Raw genomic sequence first — 19,551 nt, 5'->3', positions numbered from 1 at the left:
GTCGGCCTGGGGACTGAAGAGTCCTGGGTTCGATTCCGGTCAAGGGCATGTACCTTGGTTGCAGGCAACATCCCCAGTAGGGGGTGTGCAGGAGGCAGCTGATTGATGCTTCTCTCTCATCGATGTTTCTAACTCTCTATCCCTCTCCCTTCCTCTCTGTAAAAAATCAATAAAATATATTTTTAAAAAATAAAAAAATAAACCGAGACTCTGGAACTGGAAAACTCACTACGCTGTTTCTGTTTCTCACTTAGGGACCCAGGTGGAAGCAAGAGCACAATAAAGAAAGTCATTAAAGACAAGTCCATGGTACAGCGGTGGGAGCACTTCCTTACGGCACCCAAGGTAACAGACGGCGCGTGAGACTCTGCCATCTGGTGACCAGCCCCTCCTTGTGCTGGAGGCATTCTCTCCAGTCTTCTCTCTCACTGGGTTCTTCTCTTCTAGCTGGTTCTCTGAGTGAGGGAAAGTCAGAACCACATTCAGTGGTTCTCAACCTTAAATACAGTTCCGTCATGTTGTGACCCAACCATAAAATTATTTTTGTTGCTACTTCATAACTGTAATGTTGCTACTGTTATGAATCATAATGTAAATATCTAATATGCAGGATGGTCTTAGGCGACCCCTGTGAAAGGGTTATTAGACTGCCAAAGGGGTCGCGACCCACAGGTTGAGAACCGCTGCCTAGATAGTCATTTGGAGATTAAAGGAGAAATGACATTTGGCTGGACACCATATCACAGAGAAGGGGAGGGGTGGCCATGGCGCTGCTCAATAGGATGTCACCACAAGGAAATGGACTCACTCAATAATAGTCAGCTCTCTCTCTCTCTCTCTTTCTCTCTCTCTATCTCTATCTCTAACACACACACACACACACACACACACACACACACAGAAAATAAGTGAATGATTCAACAGACAGGGTTTTCTATAAACCAGAACATGTGTTTATTAAGAGAATATCAAGAGGTCTATTCTTTTCACCAAAAACTATTCTTAACCCCAAAATCTCCCAAACTCATCCACTCAACAAAGCACCAAAATAATAATAATGACAGATGATATTAGGTATGTAAAGGTCGTTGAGAGAGCATACAACTAGAGGGTTTGCTGAACCTTTCCTTTCACCTGCAAAATGGGTATGATGCTCATCCCTGTCTACTTCCCATTAGTAAAGGATCCCAGGAAGCAATACACACACTCACCTTGAAAATGTTCAAGTGCCGCCCTAACCTGTTTGGCTCAGTGGATAGAGCGTCGGCCTGCAGACTCAAGGGTCCCAGGTTCGATTCCGGTCAAGGCCATGTACCTTGGTTGCAGGCACATACCCAGTAGGGAGTGTGCAGGAGGCAGCTGATAGATGTTTCTCTCTCATTGATGTTTCTAACTCTCTATCCCTCTCCCTTCCTCTCTGTAAAAAATCAATAAAATATGTTTATTAAAAAAATGTTCAAGTGCCGCCCTACCTGGTTTGGCTCAGTGGATAGAGCATCGGCCTGCGGACTGAAGGCTCCCAGGTTGGATTCCGGTCAGGGGCACATGCCAGCTTGTGGGCTCGATCCCCAGTGGGGGGCATGCAGAAGGCAGCCCATCAATGATTCTCTCTCATTATTGATGTTTCTATCTCTCTCCCCCTCCCTTCCTCTCTGAAATCAATAAAAATATTTCTTTAAAAAAATGTTCAAGTGCCGAGCATTATTGTGGCTATACAACTTTTAGAAGCCACTTTTTAACATCATTGCAATGGACCAGGTTCTGTGCTAAGGAAGCTAGTCTGTCTTCTTAATAATCCCATGAGGCACTATTCTTATCCAGATGGAAGAGGAGAAAATAGGGGCTCAGAGAGGTTAAGTGACTTGCATGAGGTCACACAGCTGGGTAATGGCAGAGCCAGGAGTTAATCCTGGCCTGTTTATTAAGCACTGTTTATGAAACACTGAGCCTCGGAATGCATATTCTCCACGGTATCATGATTATAATTGGCCCTCATAAAGAGTCTCAACATTTTCTTGCTCTTTCATCAGGGTGTTCATAGCTCTGAGAAGTCAGAATGCTGGTTTTTATCACAGAAAGTTGCTATGGAGATGGCGTGTGCATCTGTCTCCAGAGTTGCACAGAAAAAGCAGCAGGAGCCACAAACCTTTAACAAATATCCTTCGGGAACATACACAAGGGAAATCGGAGGAGGAGAGAATGAATCACCACACGTGAACTCTCACAAAATTGAATTCCCCGGGGCAAGTCTGTGGGTCAAGCTCTGGGCCACAGCGTGGTCCACTCTGGGGGTGGGGGAGTGCAAAATTGGGAATCAGGAGACCGCGCTCCGCCACCGAGACTCAGTTCGCTGTGTGGCATTGGACACGTCCTTTCATCTCTCCTGGCCTCGGTTTCTCCACCTGTCTGATGAGCACTGTGAAAGAGAGGCTCTAGTCAGCTCACACAGCAAGAGATGTTCTTCTATCTGTGTAGAGCTTAATGGTGCTAAGGCAGCGTGCATATGAGCCTGGCAAACTAAGTAAATAAAAAACAAGGCTGAGGAAAGCACTGTGGGGGTGAGGTCTGTGGCCAACAGGGATCCTCTGGCCCAGCTACAGGAAGAACCTCTGCTCAGCATTAGCTCATTTTGCCACGTGAGGATGGAAGCCAAGGGCTTATCATTTTTAAGAGAGACCAACAGCCTGTTTTTTAACAAAAATCTCCCCAATTTGTAAAATCTTGGGCAGCTAAACATGTTTCCCCATGAGCCATCAGTGTGGAACCCCTACTTCTCAGGAAGTATAAGGAATCCCTGCAGTCCCTACTGAGGTGTGACACAGCAGCTGGTTAACACAGCTCTTTTTAAAATATATATATTTTTTATTGATGTTTTTACAGAGAGGAAGGGAGAGGGATAGAGAGTTAGAAACATTGATGAGAGAGAAACATCGATCAGCTGCCTCCTGCACACTCCCCACTGGGGATGTGCCCGCAACCAAGGCACATGCCCTTGACCGGAATTGAACCCGGGACCCTTCAGTCCACAGGCCAACGCTCTATCCACTGGGCCAAACCGGTCAGGGCTAACACAGCTCTTGAGTGGAATGCAAACAACAGAGAGGAAGCATTGGGGTTAAAGTCAATTCAGAGAGAGTCAGCTCAATAAAGGGCAAGGGAGATGCTGAGCCTGCCTGTCACATGCCCCCACTCTCAATTAATCAGAGTGTCAGCCCTTCACTTTGGATTTCCTGATTGGGATTATTAATTGAATTTTAATTAATGGCAACTTCAGAAGCACAAAATGAAATCCTACCCAAGGAAGATATGAAAAGCTCTTCTCAGATCATCCCAGTCCCTCCTCTTTGTTTCACAGATGAGGAAACTGAGGCAAGGCCGAGTGACTTGCTCAAGGTCCCCCTGAAGTCCCCTGGCTCTGAGCCCAGTGCTCACTGCCTGACCCCAGGCTGCCCCCAGGGCACAACCTGTCTAGTCTTCAAAAATGACGTTGATCTAAAAACACCTGGTTTCTAGAATCGGGAACTTGCGTTGTGCCAGGGGAAACAGCAAGAGGCGTTATCCTTGAGCTTGGACATCCTCTCTCCTAGGGGGGCAGGGAGCAGAGGGGCTTTCTGTCAGGCTAGCAAGCTCTTGGCCAATGTCAAGACAAAGAGGACACTGTATCACACTCCTACTTTATCCAAGGAGGGAACATGCCCTGACCGGGAATCCAGCCATGACCTCCTGGTTCATGGGTCAATGCTCAACCACTGAGTCACACGGGCCAAGCCTTCCTTCCTTTCTAAAACCCCTCTTTCTTCTCTCTTTCCTTCAGATCAAGAAATTCAAAACTCCTACACAGCGCGCCACGAGCCGCAAACCAAGCCGGCGAGGCTCCGTACTCAGCCTGTCCCGGGCTAGTGCAGGGTCCTCCCCGCTGAGCAGCATGATCTCCGTGAACCCCGGCTCAGATGAGCCCCCGAGCGTGACTGTCCAGGCAGCAGGCAACAAGGACATCGAGGACACGGAATCGTCCTCCACCAGGCCAGACGAGGATCTCCACATCAGTAAGTCCTGCCTGGGAGCTGACCAATCCGCCCTGACGCTTTGCCTTGAAGCCAGATGTCAAGAGCTCCTCCCGCTCCACTCCTGCCCTGACTCAATTAAGAGAGACACAGGGGTTCCCTGGTCCTGTTCTATCCCCTGGAACCCTCTGCTTTACTCCAGTGGAGATCAGAAATACACCCTCTAACCTGGGCGACTCTGAGCTATTTCTCCTTGGGAGACAGCCGGTGGTCATCAACGTCTCTGTTTACAATGTTAACAATACATTTCATTTAGCCCAGTTTATACAAAACATTATCCTTTAAACCTGTAACCGGAAAGTCGTGTCTAAAGCTCCACACATCACTTAGTTCCCCAACGCTGTGCGCCACCTCTTCTGGACCCGCTCCAATCCCTCTGCAGCTCCCCAGCCCGGAGAAGCAGGGGCGATATTAGGCTGCTGGTGGGCCCTATCCTGCACAGTCCGGTCTCAGGGGAGCCCTCCAGACAGTGAGCGCTCATGTTCCCATCAGATCTGCAGAAGCTCCTGGAGATGGTTCGGGAGGAGGCCCGGAGGACGATCATGATGGATTCCGAGGTGCAAAAAACAGCACCCAGGTATGTTCTCGCGACCCCTGGGCACATAGAGGGCACCAGAGTAAGAACGGTAACATTCCCAGTTCCTGAGCATTTTCTCTGCGACAGCACAGAGCACTGTGCTTTTCTCATGGGTATCATCTCCCCACGTTCTGACATGCACCCTACAAGGCAGGTACTATTATCTTTATTTTACAAATAAGGAAATGCGGCTCAGAGAGGCGACGGAACGTGCTGGAGGTCACCCAGCGGATGAATGTAAGACCACAACTGGAATCCAGATCTTTCTGGTTCCAGAAACCATTCTCTATAAGGTTATTCGTTCATTCTGTTAGTGAATATTTAAGAAAGTGTATGGGCTGTGTGCTAATTACAGAGGGTGGTGTTCTGGCAGGAAAGCTCAGACCTGTGAGAGTAAATAATACGGGTATCTGATCTTGTCTGGAATGGTGATCAGGGAAGGTTCCTCCAAGAATAAACATCAAGCTGAGATTTTTGAATGCAGCATGAAAAGGAGCTAGCAGGCAGAGTTGGGGAGTGGCAAGGGAGAACACCTTAGGCAACACATACACATATGAGAACCTGGTAAAGGGACCATGCACCTTCAAAGAACTGAAATGCAGCAAAAATGGATGGGAAGAGGCATGAGTCTACCTGGAACCCTGGAGGCCACCTCACCGAGTCTCGTGTCTATCCCAGGAGTCACAGGAATCCTTTGAAGTTTCAAGCTGGCGACCAGCGGCATTGGTTCAGAGGGTCAGACTTGAACCTGAAGAGTCTTCCTTCCAGTGGGAAGCATTGTCCACAGAGCTTCTGGCCTCTGAAAGCCTCGGAGAGCACGCGGGCTAGAGCTGGAGTTCCCTTCCCAAGTATAGATCCCTCCCAATAAGCAAATTACTTGCTGAAAGTAAAATGAGGCACCAGAAGAGGTTCATCATCGCCTTCAGCCCACTGAGATGCTGGCTATGACTTATTGGTTATTGTTGTCACCGTAATTACAGTTCACCAAGCACCTTCACCTCTGCTTTCAATGATGAATTTCTCAGCTGCTGCCTCAATTCGCATGAGGGCTTAGAGCAGCATTGGCTCCCAAGGCCCTGCCTGCCTGATTCCTCAGCATTAAAGAGAGACAACAATGATGACCGTCAGCTCTACAAGGCCCCTCCTCCCTTTGTAAGAACTCCTCGTGTGAACACTGGCTTGGAGTCGACTGCACGGGTGCAAACCCTGAGGCTCTGGAACAAGTCCCTCAGCCTTTCTCCAAACCTCCATTTCCTCGTCTAATAAAATGAGATCAGGCAGCATCAAAGCGGCCTTGGGACCAAACAGACGAAGGTTCATCTCCATCCTCATCATTTCACTGCTGTGTGATGTTGAGCAAGTTGTTTCACCGCTCTGAGCCTGATTCCCATTCCGTAAAATGAGGCTCAATGACAACCTATCCCAAAGGGTTGCAGTAAGAATTCAATGATACCAGCCTGGTAAAGTATTATTATTATTGTTATGGACGTAATGTCTACTCCAATGAGTCGTTTTTGTGCATTTCATGAGATATAATGCATTTCACATATTAGCATGTGCCTGGCATACTGCAAGCATGCAACAAGTGGCAGTGGTGGTCGTGGTGGTGGTGATGGCCATGACTTTTATTTCACACACATAGTGTCCCACAGTCCTCGCTGCACCTTGATGAGACACACTTATTAACCATTACCATCGCTCCGTCTCACAGTCATAGAAGAATGGTGGTGAGTGACTTGCATAAGGTCGCCAAAGACAAAACCAGGCAAGAATCTGGTCCGCACAAAACTCATCACGTGGCCTCTGTGTCCGCTTTAATGATAAAATAACCATGGCTGCAGAGCAAGAACCCGCTGAAATGTCCCGTCCTCCTCCTTCCTCCGGGAGGAAAATCTCCCATCTCTCCCGAGGCCACAGGCAGTGAGGGCTTCTCCTCACTCTAGAATCAGGATTCCCTCCTCACTTTAGACATCAAATTGGCTTCCATCAAGGTTGACATGGAATCCGGGGGCTCCAACCTACCCAGGCCCCAGCCTCAAGGCCGGAGCGCCCTCTGTCATCTGTCTTTAGTCCATCTGGGCTGTTATCACAGAATGCCATGCACTGAGTGGTTCATAAACAACAGACATTTCTATCTCACAGTCTGGAGGCTGGAAAGCCAAGATCAAGGTGCGGGCAGATCTGGTGTCCTGTAAGGGCCCTCTGCCTCACCGACCGCTGTCCTCTCACTGTGAGTGACCTCACATGGCAGAGGGACAAGCTAGCTCCCTAGGGTCTCTTATGAAGGACACTATCCCATTCATGAGGGCCAACCCTCATGATCTCATCGCTTCCCAAAGGCCCTGCCTCCTAACCATCACCTTGGGGGGCTAGAATTTCACTGTATGAATTGGGAGGCAAGAAGACTCAAACATTCAGATCATAACATCATCCAGGAAGACGGCCTTTTCTTAAATTCCTCTAGCTGTGTTTTCCACAGGTCCCCAAAGATCAGAATCAGCTGGGATGTTTGTGAAAAATGCAAATTTCTGGTCTTCACCCCAGATCCACTGGATCAGAATCTCCAGAGGAAACCGTATTTTTTAAAAATATGTTTTTATTGATTTCAGGGAGAGGTAGAGAGAGACAGAAACATCAATGATGAGAGAGAATCATTGATCAGCTGCCTCCTGCACTCCCCACACTGAGGATCGAGCCCACAATCCAGGCATGTGCCCTGACCAGGAATCAAACCATGATCTTCTGGTTCATAGGTCGACACTCAACCAGTGAGGCATGCTGGCTGGGCGGAAACCATGTTTTTTAATAAGCACTTCCGGTGGCATTACATCACAGTATGCTGACAAACTCTCAGGTTTCAAATGTGCTCCCTGCACATACGTATCAGAAGTGAGGGTGCGTGTGTCCGTGTGTGCATGTGTGTGGTTTTAAATGCAGCTTCCGGGGGAGGGCCCCACTCCAGGCCTAATATATGCAAATCCCCGGGAGCACGGCCCAGGGATCCGTATTCTCGGCAGTCTCTCCAGGTGACTCCTGTGCCCAGTAGTCTAAGGAGCCCTGCTCCAGAAAGAGAATCTTTGTCCTCCCACAGACCATGCCCGCCTCAGGAGCACCATAGGTCTGGTACCTCATTAAGAGATTCTTCTTGCTTTGCAGTATCTCGTCAATGTTGAAACAAACCAAGAGCGATTCTGCCTATAAAGACATGCAGATCACCCTCAAATCCAGGTAGGAAGGCCTGGGGCCCACAGCAGGTGGGTCAGGAGGCACCCCTCAGTGACAGGGGCGGTTGTACAGCGGCTCCTCACCAGACCATGGAATGGGGGGCAGAGAGGGTCAGCTTTTTTCTCCTTCACTAGAAATAATCCCCTTAACTCCCTGGCCCGGGTTGAGTACCCAGGCATTTCTCCCCAACAACCGCATACTATGCAGCCACACAGTTCACAGCCTCCAGTACAGAGGGAGGGAGAAGGGAGGATGTGTTATAGAGCTAGTCCTTCCCTCTTAATCGGGTGAGTTATAATGGGAAAGGGGAAATCTGCCCCCATCTCATTCATTCATCTCAAGAATATTCATTGAACCCACTCTGGGCCAGGAACTGTGCTAGGTTTTGGGGGGATTCCGCAGCAAATAAGACAACTGCAGTCTGCCCTCGTGGATCTCATGGTCTGGACTGTGGTCGCCATAAGCAGTCACCATAAGCAGTAGGAGGAAGCCTATGGATCCTTCCAGATGCAAGTGATAAATCACCAAGGTTTACAAAGAAATCTATACTGAGATCGTAGATGGACTATGATATTACAGCCGCATCTGGGATGTAGTAAATCTGTGAGCTTCTTCAGCAAACGCACCATGTAACAAGGCTGAGCGGCCGCTCTAGGAATGACCGTAATTTTGGATTAGTGTCGAGGGTAAATGATTTTTCAAAACAGCCTCCACAATTGCCATACGATGTGCAAATGCCTGTGATTTCCATTCCTGCACACGGCTAGTTAAAATAAAGGTATGACTTTTTTCCATCCGCATTTATGGACTCTGAATCCTGTCCATGGTTAAGAGTCGCTGGTCCCATTTGATAAATGGGACAGTCATGCATGTATCAAATAACCCCCCAGAGTCAGCCCTGTAATCATGACTGTGGCTGAATGTTGAGCACCAGGGTCTTAACCAAGATGGACTTTGACATTTAAGCTGAGATCAGAACTATACAAGCATGTCAAACTTGTGGCAGTGGGCCACATGCCTCATTTAACATGCTTGAGCTTGTTATGCTTGAGTGGCTGTGAAAGGTGGGGATGGTGTTCCAAGCAGAGGAAAAAGCATGTGCAAAGGGCCTGAGACAGGGAGCAACTTAGAGGCAGTGAGCGAAGACCAGGATGGCTGAAACTCAGTGAGAGACTAGGGAAAGGAGACCGAGGCAGGCAAAAGGATCTTTTGTTGCTTGTATTTCTGTGTGTTTCTTTGTTGATCACAGCTAATAACACTGCTAGAAAAGAAGAAAGTCATCTACAAGGGGAAGGTCACAGCCAGCACATTTCCCCAAATAATTCGTCTGGAGGGTTGAGGCAGCTGGTGGAATCCAACACAGGGCCTTCTGGGTATTGTTACTGGGGCTCTGCCTTAGTTGAGTGTAGCATTTGCTCCACCACCTGCCAGGCCTAAAACCTCTAGGTCCAGTCCCATGAGCCTCTGGGAAAAGCAGAAAAGGCCAGGACCTTTCCTATGGAGAGGGGTCTGGGAGAACGCCAGGCCTGCCTCCTTAAAGGAGTCCCAGAGGTCACAAGGCCAAAAGGAAAGGATTAGTCACATATCAGAGGGATATGAGAAATTCTTGCCCTCTAGAACCACACAGACAGAGCAGTCGAGTCCATTTTTGAGGCGTTTGGAATAAACAAAGGAAGACAGGGTGAGAGAGAAGGTGCTAGACCCTGGAGCTGAAGGCCTGGGTCACCAAAGGAGGACCTGGGAGAAGGCACAGAGAAGGGATGGGCTTGAGCAAGGGAGCTGCTCCCACTCCTCAGGAGCCCCAGCCAGGCAAAGTCAGAGGAAGACGCAGCCACTCAAAGCATTAAACCAGCCCCCACGTAAAAAAGGGGCAAATGGTACGAGGAGTTGACTGGGCACAGATGAGGAAACTGACATTCCGGAGCGAGTTCCTTGCCCACAGACCAGAGCTGGGCTCTGCACCCAGTTCTGTCTGCCTCCAGTCAAGTGAAGAGGGTATTCGGTTCAAGGGACCAATTTAGAGGAGAGAGTCCTTAAATGAAGAGGCAGTCTCAGGTCAGGAACACCCAGGACAACATGACGAGGAGGACTCAACCACCCCTTCACCAAGTCTGCCCTCGGCCCCAGGTTAAGAGCTCATGGGTGTAGACGGGAGGACGGAAGGGTCCACAATGAACTTATCCTGCAGTTGGAGACCCATTTTATTCAAAAGAAACTGGGATCCAGAAAATACATCATCCTGCCACTAGGCAGACAGAAGGTCAACGTGGACCAGGGGAGTCAGAGCAAGCAGAGCCTGCTGGAGACCATGAAACACTGCGGGAGTTGAGTAGGGAGAGAAGAAACAAGGACGCTCCAGGCAGGGAATGGGATGAGCAAAGGCAAAGAGGTGGGAAAACACACACTGAGTTTTATAGCCTGTGTCGTGACTGGAACCACTCCCTGACCTGAATCCTGGAGGCCAGCAGGTGTCAAGGGGACCCGAAACTTCCCTTCGCGTAAAAAACAGGCTCCAGGCAACTTGAAAGCATCCCTCTGTGTTTCAGTGACAGGTCCAGCAGTACAAGTGGAGAAACCCACAGCCAACCGATCCAGAAGAAGTCTAAAAGGTAAGCCAGGTGGGCAAGAGGGATTGTGGTGACCACACCCTCCATCTTCCCAGGGGAAATAACCCAGTGTGGACCAGGCCCCCGGAAGCCATAGACACAGCTGAAGGACCAGGGGCTCCCAGGGCAAGGGGCTCAAGGTCAAGATGCCGAGCAACAACACAAGCAATGGCAACAAATTCGTCCCCTGTGCCAGGCCCTGGGAAAAGCATTCCGTATTCACTATCTTGCTTATTCCTCAAAAGCAATCCTATGAGGTGACAACATTATCCCATACTACAGAGAAGCAGACTGACACCTGGCCAATGAAATGGCCTGCCCAACCCACGCAGCTAAGAAGCGTGGCACCGGAGTTTGAACCTGGATCTCCCAGCTCCAAATTCCATCCTCATCTCAAGGTCCTTAACATTTGCTGGGCTCAAGTGGCCAGATGTCTCTCTGTGGGCTCATTTCATGAGCCTGGCACCACCAGCCTGATGCTGTCGGGAAGATCTGTCCTTCCTACATCCACGGTGATGCTGGGGAGGCTCCAGGGGAGGGCGGAGAGCCCCGGTGGGTGCACGGAATCCCCACTGCAAAGCACTGTGGGGCCCAGAGAGGCCAGACTCACGGGTCTGTCTCTTGGCCCTGATCCCCCAAACCCCTCTTGTCTGTGTCCACAGCCGCACCTACCATGACCTCATCCACTGCACGACCAGTGTGTGTACCACCATGAGGGCCAAGTTCTACAATGTGGCCCAGGAGGCCGGCTTCTGTCTGCAGGACAAGATAGAAATCCTCATGAAGTAAGGGCACATGCAGATGCACTCACTCAAAGGACATCCATCTGACACCTACTATGCGCCCACACGATGCCGGGTGCTGGTGCTGAGGCTACAGCAGGGTACAGGAGGGATGCGTTCTCTGCCCTCAGAGAGCTTATCGTCTCTCCTGGGAAATATGGGCAGAAACAAACTAACTGAATTAATAAACATATAGGTACAAATTATAATCATTGCTATACAGGAAAAGGACAGGTGCTTTGAGAGAGGGAGAAACCGTGGGGACTTCATTTAGGTCAGGTAATCCAGAAAGACCTCACTCAGGATAAGGAAGAGCTGGTGGGGTGGTGAGAGGATAGATGGACATTCCAGGCAGCAGGAAGGTGCATACAAAGTCCTGAGGCTGAAAGGGACATAGAAAGTTTGAAGAGGAGAAGCGGCAGGTGACAGCTGCATCATGCACAGCCAGCCATAAATGTCATCATTAAAACTTGGAACTGGATTTTAAGAGCACCAGGAGGCCACTGGAAACTTTTTTATTCTGACAACCCAATAACTGCCTGCCACCCCAGCCTACTCCTTGACTGCCATGACCATTCACTCCAATGAACTTGTCCATTCAACAAAGGTTGCATGGTGACCCTTTGCCCTCTCAGCCTGGATGGACTGGCTGCTCTGGGCCACGGGATTAGAGGCGATTGGTTCCTGCCTTCTGGGAGCCCCATTCTAATGAGGGAGACAGAAAAGTAAACAGGCAATTACCACACAGAGTGATGAGGGCCAACAGGGAAGTGAGCAGGGGGCTAAGGGAACATGGGAAGAGGGTGTCCTTCCTAGCCTGCAACAGCAATCAGCAAGGTCGTCCTGGAGGAAACACTATTTTCAGCTTAAAAAAGTCAGGTAATATTTCCAGAGCACTTACTGTGTAGCAGTCATGGTGTAAGAGCCTTGTGTGTATTTATCACTAAGTCCTCACTACAATCCTATGGGGTAGGTACTATTATTAGACCCATTTTGTAGATGAGAAAAGTGGGCTCAGAGATGTCTCTTGTCAAAGGTCACCCAGGAGTTAAGCAGTAAAGGTGGCATTCAAACCCAGAGGGAGACACAGGAAAAGGAGGAAGGCAGGGAGTTCCAGGGAAAGAACAGCAAAGTTCCACAGGCTAGAGGTCCCAGTGGGTCAGGAACTACCAGTAGCCAGGTGTGGCTGAGACTTGGTTGTGGTTGCTTACAAGAAAAACAGAGACCAGATCATAAAAGGCCTTACCAGTTCAGCTGTGGAGGTTGAACTTTATCTCAATCTTTGATCAGGAGCCAAAGCATAAAATTCTGCCAGTGGGTCAGGAACTACCAGTAGCCAGGTGTGGCTGGGACTTGGTTGTGGTTGCTTACAAGGTCATCAGAGAAAAACAGAGGCCAGATCATAAAAGGCCTTACCAGTTCCGCTGTGGAGGTTGAACTTTATCTCAGTCTTTGATCAGGAGCCAAAGCATACAATTCTTGGAGAGAAGAGATGGGAAGGGTAGGGATAAAGCTGGAAAATGTTGTAGGGGCTGAAGAATCCAGAGCCTCAGAGAGCAAGTTACTCAGAGGACTTCATTCTGAGTAAAATGGGAAGCTATCCAAATGCATATAAGGTGAATGGCATGGTTATATTTATAAAGTCTCTTCGGAGAGATATGACCTATGCACAAAATGATAAGGGGTGTGGATAAGAGAGAAAACGGCATGAGTTAAACGCCCACTGTGTGACTGGCAGGCACCAGGTTCAGCACTTTACACACATTGTATTATGTAATCCTCGCCTCTGAGAGCTAGGAACCATTATTATCCTTCATTTTACAGATGAGAAAGCTGTGCAAATACAATCAAAAGTAGGGAGAGAGTGAAGGCTGATTTTTTTTAAAAAAAAAATTACTGACTGTAGCCAGAAAAGAGCATTTCAGGACCTTGGAGAGAGGTGTGTCATCTTGTAGCCAAAGCCAGATAGTAAATTGGATAGTGGCTGGGAGGGTTAAGAACCTCATGCAGGAAAAAGTGTCTGAGTCTGACCTCAAAGGGCAGCGAGGATGGCTGAAGGAGGCAGGGCTCTGACTCTTCTTCCTCTTTCTCACACAACCTGTGATGCAGGCGCCAGGAAGAGAGAGGTCTCCAGAAGTTCCATTCTTTTGTCCTCGTCTCGAATTTTCAAAAGGACATAGCAAAAATGAGACATAAAGTGTCCATGGTAAAAGGCGACGCAGAAGAAATCGCAGACCACTGGTAAATACCCTGAGAGCCAGATAAGACGGTCCTTGAAGGGGGTGAAGGGAGGGCCGCTGTTACAAAATCCCATTTGATCCCATTAGCTCTCGCCACATGGAGAAGCATCACTCCAAAGCTGCCCTTGGCCAGCAATGGGGCCCCCCAAACAGGCTGTCTCCAGAGCAATCAGGCAAGAACCCTTCAGTTCCCGAAGCACAGACAATCCGACCAGCTCTGTTCTCCACGTTTATCTTCTGTTTGATTCAGACTTGCAAATAGGGACCAACTCATCGGCCCTATGGGAGCGGCAGATGAGGCAAACCAACCTGAAAACTTCCACAGAGTCAGAGGTCTTCGGGGTGATCACTATGTTCCCCAAGTAACTTAACCCCTTACAGCTACAGAACCAGGCAGGCATGTCCCAGGAACACTGTGCCCAGGGGTGATACGTATAACAAAAAGCCACAGGAATTGAGTGATGACTGGATGGCGGACACCACCCTGAGCAATGTTCGTACATTATCTATTGTATCCCCCACAAAAATGCTGAGGGGTGCACATCAGTCCCCACTGTACGAACAAGGAAGTGTTAGGATTCAAAGCCCTGCCTGACCCCAGTCTCCATGCTCATCTACAGCACAGAATTGGAGTCGGATGAACTGTAATTTTATGAACCTAATCCTGGCAGGGTGAGTAAATCAAGCTCTAAGAGTAAGATGAGAAAGTCTAAAAATGTACCCAGAATCCCTTCCATGATTTTAATAATGTGGAACGGAAGCTTACAAAGAGACATAAATATATATAAATATATATCATAAAATATAAAACGGGACGTACGAGGAGCCCAAAATGTATGGTGATCAATTTCTTCTTCAAATTTTTCCACAATGGATACATATATATCAGGGCGGGGGACTTTTTAAAGAGATGCCACCACCGCCCTCTTTTAAAAAGACCCTCTTAAACCCTGATCACACCTGACCCCCCTCAGGGCTGGAATCGACCTTGTTCCCACCATGGATTAGCAAAGGAGCCTTGTACTCCACACAGTAGCATCAGAAAGGTTCACAGAGGTCCACTGAAATACACAGAGCTGTGGCCCAGGCTTCTCCAGAGACATGGGACATGCACACACTTCCTCCCCTCTTTATCTCCCTCCCCATCTCCCCCCCCTCCCCACACCCCTGTCTTTCTTCCTCCTCCTCCAGCTGGTGTGTGAGAGCCTCCTGCACTCTGGAGACTACCCCACAGATGAGTCCATGTCCTCCCTGGCCCCATTAACTCTCAAAAGTGACACTTCAAAACCTCAGTTACCTTTCCTTTCTTGCCAGCTTTTCTAGAAAAATAGTAAATGCATCTCTTTAAAGTATATCCCTAATTAGTTTTTCTAATGAGATGCAAATCGTGCTCCAGCTTTTACTGCCCTTAAAAATTAAAGATGTGCCCGATCTGCAGGCCCCTTACATTTAGGGTGGAGGAAAGTCCCCCAGATAAAGACTAATGCTGCCCTGGAGGCATCGCATGAGAGGCAGAGAGAGATGGAGGACCTGAGGTGCCCTCTCTTCTTGAAATCCAAGGTACTTTGATCTTCTGTCCAAACTCCCCGAAGATCTGAAGAATTTCCGCCCCGCCAAAAAGATCCTGGCCAAACTGCAGAAGTTCGGGGAAAACCTGGACCTGAGGATCAGGCCCCACGTCCTCCTGAAAGTGCTACAGGATCTGAGGACCTGGGAGCTGTGCTCCCCAGACGTCGCTGTGGCTATCGAGGTAACTGCCACATCCTTTCCCCTCCCCACGCGCCCGGGGTCCTCATCCCACCACCTTCAACACCCAGGCACCATGTGAGTGCTGGGAACACAACATAAAAGACAGAGATCTCTGCCTTCTGGGAGCTTATCATTAACCGTGGTCGGCAAACTGCAGCTCGCAAGCCACATGCGGCTCTTTGGCCCCTTGAGTGTGGCTCTTCCACAAAACACCACGTGCGGGCACGTGTACAGTATGATTGAAACTTCATGGCCCAAGAGCAGAAGTTGGTTTTCGGCCTGGGTGAGTCTATTTTGAAGAAGTACTGTTGATATTTGGCTCTGTTGACTAATGAGTTTGCCGACCACTGATCTAGTAGAAGAGGGGTTGTCACATGACCTTGGTTGTTCAACTCCAGGGGACATTATGTTCTTTGTAAATGGTGTCGTCCTCCCCACCCCCCGGAGAAACTGGAGGCCTTGGAGAGACAGAAATAAATGGACAAGGGAATAAAATAACTGGCGATCATAACGAGGAGCCCTCTGGATCTGGCTACTAAAACTGTGGCCCACGGACCAACAGCATAGACCTCGCCTGGGAGCTTCTTAGCAATGCAGAATCTTAGGCGCCAAACCACATCTGCCAATCAGAGTCTGCATTTCAATGAGTCCCTGGGTGATTTTTTAAAGTTTGAGGAGCACTCATTCAAGGTCAAGGTAGAGGGGACCTATCTTAGCCAGAGCAACTGGGGAAAGTGAGTTTTAAGCCAAGACTTGAATGATGAAAAGACAGCACTAAGAAGAGCAGGGGAACGGACAGGTCAGGCAGAGGGAAGACCACATGCAAAGACTGCAGCGCAGAATGTGAACTGTTGGAGGAACTTGCAGGCAGTCAGTGGGGGTGAAAGCAAGCAAGCAAGGGGCCCTTCAGGAAAGGCTGCTAGTCCAAAACCAACTCCAGAGCAACTGTCCAACCTCCGCTTGCCAGCTATGGGGTCTACCTTTAACCTGCCAGTTATGGGGCCATCTCTGAATGGGCAAGAGGAGGAGGGATGTGGAGGCTCCCCCCATTCTCCGAGGCGAGTGCATGGCCCCAGCTAGTGAAACTCAGCATGTTCCTCTCCCAGTGAGAACCTCACAGAACTTCCTGGATGTGGGTGTCTTAACCTAGAATCTATTTTGAAACTACATTCTGTGTCTTAACCCTTTCCTGGAAGCAAGCCCACAGCTGTCATCAATTCTCAAAGGGGTTTATGAACCAAAATAAGTTTAAGGGCACGTTACTTTTTTAAAAAGATATTAAGGAGTAGAAAAGAAAGAAACATGCAGACAGCTGAGTTTTCCTGATCTCCCTAAATTTCTCAGGGTCAACAGAAAAGGCTTAAAATGAGCCTGCAGTTTGAACCAGGACCCTAGAAAGGGGTCTTTTTCTAGAAGGAACCACCCAGCACGATGCTGCAGGAACTCCGAATGTCTGAATGGTTGGAGGCATCCTGGACCACCACCCTCAATCACAAATATTTCAGGATCTTGGGGGGAGGGGAGGCCAAGGAATCTAGCTTTCAGACCAAATCTGAGGCTGCTGTTGTATTTGCTCTGCAGTTTGTGCGAGAACACATTATCCACATGCCTCAAGAGGATTACGTCAACTGGCTGCAGAACCGGATCAGCATCCCCGTCCGGCCCCAGACTGCCCGGACATAGTGTGGGCCGGGTCGGCCAGCTGTCCCGGGGGAGGAGGCTAGTCCACACTGTGCTCCTGCTTCCTGCCTGTTCTGGATGCTCATGATCTAGTAGGGCCACCTGGAGACTGACTTCTGGCAACAGAAAGGGAGCTACTCCCAAGTAGAAACTCCCCTTACCCAACACCCCAGTCCAACCTCCCAGTCTCTGTTCCTCACTGGCCTGGCCTGACTCTACCACTCCCTTCTCCAGATTCCTGCACTGCATCCTCAAATTCCAGATAATAAAATTGAGCTGAATGTTTGATGTCTGGCTGGGAAAGAGTTGGAGCTGGAATCTGGGTGTGGTATTCAGATACTAACGAGCTTTTGCTATTCAATGGGCTCCATGCTGGGTGATATTATGGCCTCATAATATCATTTACAATCATGTTCAGCTGCCTCTGCATTCCCTCCCTACCCCTACTGACCCCCAGCCCTCAGAGCATGAGACAAGGAGGTCACAAAAGCTATCTTGCTTTTGGAGTCATTCCCAAGGGATCGCTCTAATGGCGGGGCTTCCTGGCACCATATTAACTTCGATTTGCACAGCAATCCACAGTTTGCAAATTAGATAATACTCCAGCAGCAGCATATGCAACGCTCAGAACATCCCTCTGAGGTAGGCTTTGTTATCATCGCCATTTCACAAGTAAGGACACCAAAACCTAAGGTCATCTGCCAACAGTCACACAGGCAGTAAGTGGCAGAGCCAACTCTAGAATGGGTGTCTGTCTGTCTAGCACAGGGGAGATGCTGAAATCACAGGACTTACTCCACCCTCCTGCTTGCCACTTTCCAAGGCTATTTCTCAGAGCTGCAGCACCACCTAGTGGTTTATGTTAGTATTATGCTTCCATCATGCTTGCCTGCAAAATATATATAACCTTCTACTGAAAAGGCAGGCAGCAAGCATTACCAGCAGCAACAAGACCTACTTTGGTTAGGCAAGGAACATTTATTCAAACAAAGGCTCTTCTACTACTAAAGTAGATTAGGGACTAGGGGGAGGCACTACATCACCTCCCAGATTCCAGCCTCAAAGAAGAGCTTCAGGGAGAAATACTTATTTTAGAGGCTTTTGTCTTGGGACTCAAATTGGTCATCTTTTGGTGGAGGTCAGAGCCAGTTATTCAGTCATAATACATTTTAAAACCATTTAAATCTTCCAAATGGCAAAATTAACTATGCCAACACCTACCCAAAGATGTAAAATTCTTCTCACCAAAAAATGGGGAGGTTGGAGCCATCCTACGGGGCTTCATGAGGCACATTCACATCCAAAGTCCCAAAAGCAAAACAGAGATGGAAAAAAACAAAATGCTGACTATTGGGGCAAACTTTCCACTTGACATGGACTTGAAGAAGGTGTTCATGGGAATAGGTGTGTGAAGGAGGAGAATGATTCCTGTTAAGTGGAAAACAAGTCCTGAGGTGGCAACTGGGTGAATGGAGTTGAGGGAGGAAGGGGTGCCACTTGGTGGGTGGGAGGTGGGAGGGCAGCTCATGATGCTCATGGAGTGTTTGAGCCAGGTTAGACCTTGTCATCTACTTGAGCTTGAGTATGTGAGAGAGATCACAGGTGTAAAAAGACACCTAGACCCTATCCTCCAGGATTATGCAGAAGGTTTTAACAGTGGTCCTATAGCATGATGGTTAAGAGAAAAGGTTCTGGTGTCAGATAGGGAAAATCCAGATCCTAACTGTGCTCTCTCACGAGCTACATTACTTTGGAAGGTGTCTTCACTTCCACATACCTCATCTTTAAAATGGGTATAACAGCCCTAACCTGTTTGGCTCATTGGATAAAGCGTCAGCCTGTGGACTGAAGGGTCCCAGGTTCAATTCTGGTCAAGGGCATGTACTTTGGTTTCGAGCACATCCCCGTAGGGGATGTGCAGGAGGCAGCTGATCAATGTTTCTCTCTCATCGATGTTTCTAACTCTCTAGTCCTCTCCCTTCCTCTCTGTAAAAAATAAAATAAAATGGGTATAACACCACGGAATCAATGCGAGAGCATGGGTAAAGCACACAACTCACAATAAGACTCAATACACGTCATAACGATGGAGGTGGCGACAGGCAAAGTGGTACAGATGGAGCACACAGAAAGCCACCCGCCCAACCTGGCAAGTCGAGGAAGGCGCAACAATGTCTTTAGACACATGCAATGAAATCTGATCCTGGCTCATTTCACCGAGCCTCTACATTACTACCTCTGAGGACATGAAGGTCTGATTGCCAAAGCCTCAGTCACATGACCACATCCAAGCTGCATGAAAGCTGAGAAAGCAGATTCTGACTTTTTCAACTTTTATAATAGGAGGACGATTCATATCATAAAGTACAAGATTCCCCCAAAAAAGAAAGAAACCACAAGAAAATAAGCCAAAGTGTCCTCTAGAGAAAGCTTCCTGGGATAAGTACCAGCTTAGCTGAGTCAAAATGATTTACATCCCATATGTTACCAATGAAGAGACAGGACAAAGACAGGTGGACTTTTCCAAGGCTACAGCTTTGGGAGGAAGAAAGAATGGGGCTGGAAAGAGCGAGCAGTGGGGTTCAGGAGGAGACCCAGAAGGGACCTCTGATGAGGCTGTGGGAGGAA

General features: G+C 48.7%; 1 protein-coding gene across 1 annotated transcript in view; it reads left to right on the top strand.

The window, feature by feature from the left end:
- The window catches only part of CCDC60 (coiled-coil domain containing 60), a 56,321-nt gene extending 39,395 nt beyond the window's left edge, over positions 1-16,926 (top strand). Inside the window, exons 6-14 of the mRNA XM_014537714.1 lie at positions 255-345; positions 3,815-4,046; positions 4,557-4,641; positions 7,798-7,869; positions 10,413-10,475; positions 11,135-11,257; positions 13,364-13,495; positions 15,055-15,244; positions 16,825-16,926. Of these exons, the coding sequence (XP_014393200.1) occupies positions 255-345; positions 3,815-4,046; positions 4,557-4,641; positions 7,798-7,869; positions 10,413-10,475; positions 11,135-11,257; positions 13,364-13,495; positions 15,055-15,244; positions 16,825-16,926 (1,090 nt within the window). The remainder of the gene's footprint in view (positions 1-254; positions 346-3,814; positions 4,047-4,556; positions 4,642-7,797; positions 7,870-10,412; positions 10,476-11,134; positions 11,258-13,363; positions 13,496-15,054; positions 15,245-16,824) is intronic.
- Positions 16,927-19,551: the final 2,625 nt, after the last annotated feature.

The sequence above is a fragment of the Myotis brandtii genome, unplaced genomic scaffold, assembly GCF_000412655.1.
Source record: "Myotis brandtii unplaced genomic scaffold, ASM41265v1 scaffold181, whole genome shotgun sequence".
Classification (NCBI taxonomy): domain Eukaryota; kingdom Metazoa; phylum Chordata; class Mammalia; order Chiroptera; family Vespertilionidae; genus Myotis; species Myotis brandtii.
Note: the sequence above shows the minus strand (reverse complement) of the source record. Positions and strands in the feature narration are given on the sequence as shown.